The sequence below is a fragment of the Anneissia japonica genome, unplaced genomic scaffold (assembly GCF_011630105.1).
Source record: "Anneissia japonica isolate Jap-2015-1 unplaced genomic scaffold, ASM1163010v1 scaffold1891_len642697_cov171, whole genome shotgun sequence".
Taxonomy (NCBI): Eukaryota; Metazoa; Echinodermata; class Crinoidea; order Comatulida; family Comatulidae; genus Anneissia; species Anneissia japonica.
Genome location: NW_022700553.1, coordinates 481,862 through 489,479, shown reverse-complemented (window position 1 = coordinate 489,479; position 7,618 = coordinate 481,862). Strand labels below are relative to the sequence as shown.

Below are 7,618 nucleotides of genomic sequence, written 5' to 3'. Positions count from 1 at the left end.
AATAAGGACAAGATAGAACATCGTAGGCTACCCTGTAGCTTTTCAACGAATATAGTCCTATAAAAGTCATTGTGTAATAAAATGCCTCCGACGGGATCCCACACACTTTTCTTTATATATATATATATATATATGTAATATATATGTATAAGTTTGTAAGGCAAATGGGAAAAACCCATAAAACAGCAAACGGCCATATAATGCAAAACAATTTAAATTAAAACAGAACAGTAGAGAAAATCCGATCAGAATGACAAAATAAACTAAGCATCCACTGGAAGGAATCCCAATATCTGCAGACGGATCCGTTTCGGCCTTCCAGGCCTCATCAGTGCAGCTAGGGTACAGACCCAAACGAAACGTTCGACCAGCTTAGGTAGGGCCCAAACTAGTCCCATGACCACTAATGATTTATGCAAGTATATATATAAAAACGGTTGAACGTGTTGCAAATGCAAGTATATATATTTATATATATGCAAGTATATACACAACAGCAATCTGAATGGATGTAAATTTTTTAATACTTTTGGAAGATGGTAAAAAACAAACCACTTATAATGTGACATCACTAAATAATGTTATTTTTAACTGTGATTATTTTGTACATTTATAGTTAAATGTTAATAGTTTAAAATTGTAACAGTATGCTTTATATGGTTTTATTTATAACTTTAATCATTTACTCTTTAAATAGTTTAAAATTTCAACTTATATTTCCTTTAAATTTCTTAACAGTGATTACAAATTTCAGATAAAGCCTTCCTCTACATTGTCAGCTTTAATGAAATATATTATTACTGTTGCAGTGCCAGGGTGGCTAATAAGTACAAGGTTAAAACAATTTTTTTATTATGACTATGCTGCCACCGCCCCCACTCCACAATCACCGCCGTCCACATCACCGCCACCCCCGTATCTGTCATTACTGAAGTAGTTCTAACAGCTAAAATCAATCAGAAAGATTATAATGGCTCTTTTTATACTCACAGTTTACGACCACCATCTTCAGCAATGGTTATCAACTCCTCCTCCAAACCTCTTATAGTATCATGTTCATTCAAGTCAACACAACTCTGCAAAAATTAAATGACAACAATTTTTATTGCTATGCAAACTAAATTTATCCAGTTCCTATGGGAAATAATTGTAGTCTGTTGCTAACGGATAATGTCTTTGAATTTTGTGGAAGTTGTGAAAGATACTGTTATCTAGTTGCTATCTGGAAAATGGTCAGGACTGTATTTTTTTCTTTTGGAATGATATACTGTTGGGACATTATTGGGAATTGTGACTCAATATTGGATGAAAATGGAATAATAACAAAATAAATAATAAAACAATATTAATAATAATGGTGAATATAGCATTTCATATAATCTTTCATTCATTTAGACATTCATTCATTCATTCATCCATTCATTTATCCAGTCATTCATCTTTTATTTTGAAATTCAAATTCATAGTATAAGTAACAAAGAAAAATACCCCAAAGACTACAAATAATATAATTATATGAACTACTGTTACATTTTGCATAATCAAAAATTATCTTAAAGCACTTTAATAGAAAAGAGAGGTCATAATATAATGTGGTTCAATGACATACTGCAATTTCTCTTGACAGTAATTTAAAAATAAAAAAAATATTATATTTCAATTCAGTGATGGGAACTAACCAGTCAGCAGGATGTATGGATAATCAGGAACATACTGAATCGATAATATATACACAAATGAAACCATTAATTAGCAACAACAATAATTATGTGTAGAGCACAATGGTAGGCAGTGTGGGAATATGGCAAAAGTGTCTTATGAAATCATACCTTATGGAAAATATTTCCTCGCGTTTGAAGATCTTGAAGGAAGCTAGCAACGTAATTTCTCTGTCGGTTTAGTTTCTCAAGCTTTCTTTTGTACTCTCTTCTCACGATAAATCCACGAATCACTGATGTCGAAAAAAAAAATAAAATGTAATTAGTCTTGATAATAGTGCATAAATAATGTCACAATAAGTGCATAAAACATAATGTATGTATATAAATTGATTAATCAACAATTAATAATAATTATAATAACAAATAAAATACTATAAGAATAAAGCAATAACAAAAAAACAATGATATACAATTAATTTCATACTAATCAAATACAAATAAAATTCAAATATAGTATGTATTTAAATTTAACAAAAATATATATAACAACAATAACAATAATATATTGTGATACTCAATATGCTGTATATTCATAAATTGCAACAACCCCACCCCCAGCAAAAGGGTCTGATTAAAGTAGGGTTCACTACACTGCCCTTAATGTTAAACTTGAGCAATGGCTCTAATCCAATGAGCAACACTTTTAGTTTGTTACTCTGCATATGCATCAGCCAACATTGTGCTAAAGGGAATATTATTATGTAGGAGTTCCAACTTCCTGGTCTTTTAACATTGGTAGCACTCAAGGGTAAATGAATAATGGAGTACTGCCACTAAATTCAAACCTTTTCACATAATATAACCCCACCTGCAGTATATTATGAACTACATGCGCTATAAATTTACTGGAAATATGCCCTTTCACCAGTGGCGCATTTACAGTAAGAGTCGTGAAGTGGAGTGGAGTGGGGGGGGGGGGGAGCTCAATAGTAAGATGATTTTTAACTATGTGAAAATGATTTTTCGTTCTTTAAAGGGGAAGGGGGATGGCGTGCACACCCCTTAGAGCTGCCACTGTCTATCACAGCAAATCATAAGATGGAACCATTACAATTTTAACATTTTCAACTGGATTAATTATATTTTAGTATATATTTATTTTGAACTATAGTGTTCTGTGTGCTAGTTTCCAAAGCAATGTCAGAATCAAGTTACAGTACATAGTTATAGTATCAGCATTTCAAAATCAAATTGTGAATTTATCGCACTAATGAAAAATTTTTAATATCATAATCTACTCATTCTACATGCTAAATTCAAAGCCAAATGTCTTTTTTTTTCCCGCTGAAAGTATTTGTAAAACAAACTCATTCAAATCATAGATGGTCACGCCTTTTGACTGGAGAAATGTGTGCATAAAAATGAGCGTAAGTTAGGGCTTTAGTATAGCCAAGGTGGGCTTAAAACCGAGAACCACCGTTGATGTCATATCCTTTGTTGCAATGTAAATCATTTCTTGAATGTTATTTGTGATTACAAGCCATGTCTTCATCGTATGTGAAATGAAAGCTGGTGCTCTTAATAATTAATACAATCGCTTCCTTATTTTTGTGTTCATTTCTTTTCATTCATTTCTTTATTCATTTCATTTCATTGTATGTTACTCAAGGTCAAATATCCTACTTGAATACTAGTGGTCTTAATGATAGTGGTAATTGTTCTAGTTTTCATGAAGTGAGCAATCTGCAGTTAACATCCAAGATCATATATTTAACACTATATCGTCGCTCACATCACGAACTAACACAATCAAAGTAGATTGTGTTAGTTCGTGAAATCATAGTAGCGCGTCAAAACCAGCGCGTATTGGTTGTCAAGCAATTTTGTATTCTTTACCACACAAAAAGTCCTTAACGACAGCAGCGCATATTTTGACGCGCTTTTTTGATTTCACGAACTAACACAATTGAATTTAATTGTGTTAGTTCGTGATGTGAGCGACGATATTTGACAAAATACCTGAAGGAACTAAAAGAGGGGGAAAAAAACTAAAAGCACAGGAACCAACTAGACTCTCACTCCTTAAGATAGTGATTATGATGATGAGAAACAGCAGTGCTGATAATCGCAATTTCAAAATTATATTTAAGGATCTTTGGGATACATTAGTCTCAATGATTGTATGTAGTACCAGAAACTCTTACCATATTACAATAGTTTTGGCATATAGAGTGAGGTATAGTATAACTGGGCAAATAGATGGAGCATGGATTGTAGTGTAAAAATTAGACCCAAGACTGTCAAAATTGGATGGACTCATATAAGAAATAAGTGGCCCTCAAGCAAAGGGCTTAAAAAGTGGGGAACAGAGGAGAACATTTTATTTTGTTCTGTGTGTGTTCTGGGAACACAGAGGAATTAAGTTCAAATTATCAAGGCCATGTTAGTAAGCAGGAAGGTATACTCGACCTAACAACTTCCTTCAAGTCAATTCAAAAATGCCATTTGTGCTTTGAATTGTCAAGTTAACCAGTTAAACCATGATGAGATGACCCAAGAGGATCTCCATAATGTATAACATAAAACAATTTATTTCCTAGAGCTCTTAAAAGTCAATATACATTGTAACATACTATATCTATATTGATATATTGCAGTAATACATTATATAAACGAAAAACATTTCCAAAAAAATGCATACGCCACACAATAACATTACTATGTTTCTTTTAAAAAGTTCTAGTGTGCTTGAATTTTTTATATTGCTGTCTAAATTATTCCACAAAAGAGCCCCCCGGTAACATAGACTTCTTTTTTTATATTTTCCGTTCTTGGCTTGGGTACGTTAAGGTTGTCATTTGACCTAGTGTTGTATTTACTTTCTCTTTGAATAAATCTATTTTTTAAATAATTAGGAGCTAAGTCATTCATTATTTTGTACATTGTGATATTTATATATTGCAGTAATACATTATAAAAAAGAAAAACATTAATTCCAAAAATATGCATACGCCATACAGTAATTCAAGCTTACAAACTAATGCCCTCAGAAATTAAAAGGAAAAAAAAATCATTTAAAATAAAAAAGTGTAAAAGAATTATTTTAGACACCTATATAGCCAAAGGCTTACAGTAGGTGTATGGATCATAGATTGCAAGGTCACGGCAATGCAAGGTCAAAAAACATCAAAACATTTTTAAAAAAATGCATATGTCACACAGTATTCATGCTTACAAATTAAACCCTCAAAAATTAAAAGAAATAAAAACCATTCATAATCGAAAAATGTGAATAAATTATTTCATACACTTATATAGCCAAAGGCTTAGTGTGTGGATCATAAATTGCAAGGTTACTGTGAGGTCACTGGAAATTGGTACTATCAATATTAATAATTGTAATGAATCATTAAAAATCAAAATGCAGTTATAAAACCTGGAACAATAGAAACACGTCTGTACTTCTGAAATTTCATTCGAAATGGATATATTGTAAATTACTACTGTAGTATTAAAAATGGACCTGTAAATGACATTGCACTGTTATAACTAGTTTTAACAATGTTCATACTTTAGGTTGGGCTACATGATAGATAGTAGATATCATGGGATAGAAGTAAGGGATAAGCAGGGATGAGTGTTGGTGCAAATGGTAGGCAGGGGTCTCGCCAGCTATACTTAAGCGTGGCGGGACCGCCACGCTTGGGCGAAAAAACAAAATGACTGCCACACTTAGGAAAAATAAGCAAAGATCATACCAAGCTTAAAATCTTAGTGCCACCCTAAAAAATATTTACTATGAATATTTTATTCAAAACGTTACAACAATAAATACCGAAGTGTCGAACCCAATGGGAACAGTAATTGTTCAATCGCATATCATTGTGAGGTACTGCCTTCAATGCAAGCCCAACTGCAGGATCTCTTTGTACGCCAGTTCGTGCAATTAAGTACATATGAACTTAGCAAGGTCCCTAGTCGGCTAGTGGAGGGCGTGTGATGTATTGTACAAGTGTGATGATTGCAATATTCAGAGAAATTTTCTTTTTTTTATGAATGGTGATTGATAAAACAAAAGTTATTAATTGAATTTACGTCAATTTCTTATGAAACACGTTTTTTATACTGAATTTCGGCAAAAATGTCAGGTTAAACAAAGATACCGTATATGCGCCCGTATAAGGCGACCAGTGCCGGTGCCAGCTTATGAAATCTAGGGGGTACATTTGAGGGGCAAGGTAAAATTGTAGGGGGGAAATATGCTGGGGTGTCACAGGGTGGACGTCGTTGGGCGTCGTTCAAAATGTCTTGAAAGTGGTCCAGGAGGCTTATTTAATCGATTTTATAGGTAGATAGTCTACTAATAACATTTAAATTGTGGGACACGGGTCATACCGCGTTGTATCCGACACCATAAGTAGTAGTATCAAAAATGTATTCATCCTTTACAATTTTGTGCACCACCCTTTAAAGTTTTTGGACAACATTTTCTGGAATTCCGCCACTCTTTAAAAAAAATCCTGGCGAGAGGGCTAGTAGGTATGGGTCAGGGACAGAGGAAAATTTGGGGGGGGGGGGGTTTTGGAAAGTTAAAGAACAACAAAGGAAAAAAAAGAAAATTGATTACCCATAATGCCTCAAATGTTATTTTTGGGCGTCTACAAAATAACAATTTTGAGGGGGCATGACACCCTATGGTAGTGTTATCTTGATCGGCTCATCTCCCCCCCCCTCATTCAGCACCCCCTTTCGGACATCTCTGAATATGCCCCTGTGGGGTAATTGTAGCAGCATCTGGAGGGCTCGGTAGTGAAGAGGGTTAGCTCCATTATGGAACTAAGAATATTACAGGACAGAATTTGGCCTACAAAGTATTTATTACATAGTACAGATAATAAGAACAACATCAGTGATAAGGAATAGTGAAAGCAGTACAGTATGTCATTTTTGTAGTTAATTTGAATTACAATGATTTCTATGATATAAATCAATTATCTATTTATTTTCTTCTACTTTTTTTTTCTTCTCACGCTGGAAAACCTGTTAGTGTTAAGCAGTATTAAGCTAGTTTTCTTCTATAGGGGAACAGATTCACTTTGTTCCTTGCTAATATCAAAAAATCATAAAAAATAATTTTGAAATAAACTTGCTCATATTGCAATAGCATAAACATTTTTAACTTGTGCGTAAAAATTATTTAATTAAAAAATGTGTACCTAGATTTTTAAACCAAAAAATTATAATAAAAATAATAAAACACTTCCAGTGACTGGAAGTGTTTCTATCATTTTCCGCTGTTAGCTGATGGGTAGACATTTTTTAAATACACTAATTTCTGTGTTCAAGTTGATAACTTTTATGTTACTTCAAAATGGGCAAGTTAATTTCAAAAAATATTTTTATGATTTAGTTTCATTTTATAATTTATAAAGTAAGAGTTGCTTCAACAAGATATGAACCCAAGACCCTGTGAGTGCTAGGCAGGTAACCTAACCATTCCACCACCAAACTAGGCTTATACTACCTTATCCATAATTTAATACAGATAATACAAACATTTACTAAACTGAAATGGTTTACATATTAAAAACATAGTAAGAGTTCCCTTGAGTGTAATAAACATACTGTAGTAATGTAGACCCATGCTAAATACATTAAATGGCATTCTCAGCCTAAAGCAAATCACTTGATTTGATCAATATTCAAAATGAATTTCATTTTTAAAATTTCTACACAACTCACAACATGCCACTTACAAGATGGAAGATATATTACTTTAAACTAGGTGGTGCTCTAGAAAGCGAATCACATTTTAATAATAAAAATAATAAATGGGCACTTATGTAGCGCCAGTGTTCATCTAGCAGCGCTCACGGTGCTTCAGATTTACCTACTAAACATTTCCTGTTTGTGAAAGCAGGTTTATTTGTCATGATGAAAAAAGTGATCTTTGATTT

The 7,618-nt window shown here is 32.9% G+C and overlaps 1 protein-coding gene across 1 annotated transcript in view; it reads right to left on the bottom strand.

The window, feature by feature from the left end:
- LOC117103371 (unconventional myosin-XVI-like) overlaps positions 1-7,618 on the bottom strand; it is a 61,661-nt gene that overhangs the window by 11,201 nt on the left and 42,842 nt on the right. The window contains exons 27-28 of the mRNA XM_033243917.1: positions 1,830-1,951; positions 991-1,076 (exon numbers count right to left, since the gene is read on the bottom strand). Coding sequence (XP_033099808.1) covers positions 991-1,076; positions 1,830-1,951 — 208 coding nt within the window. The remainder of the gene's footprint in view (positions 1-990; positions 1,077-1,829; positions 1,952-7,618) is intronic.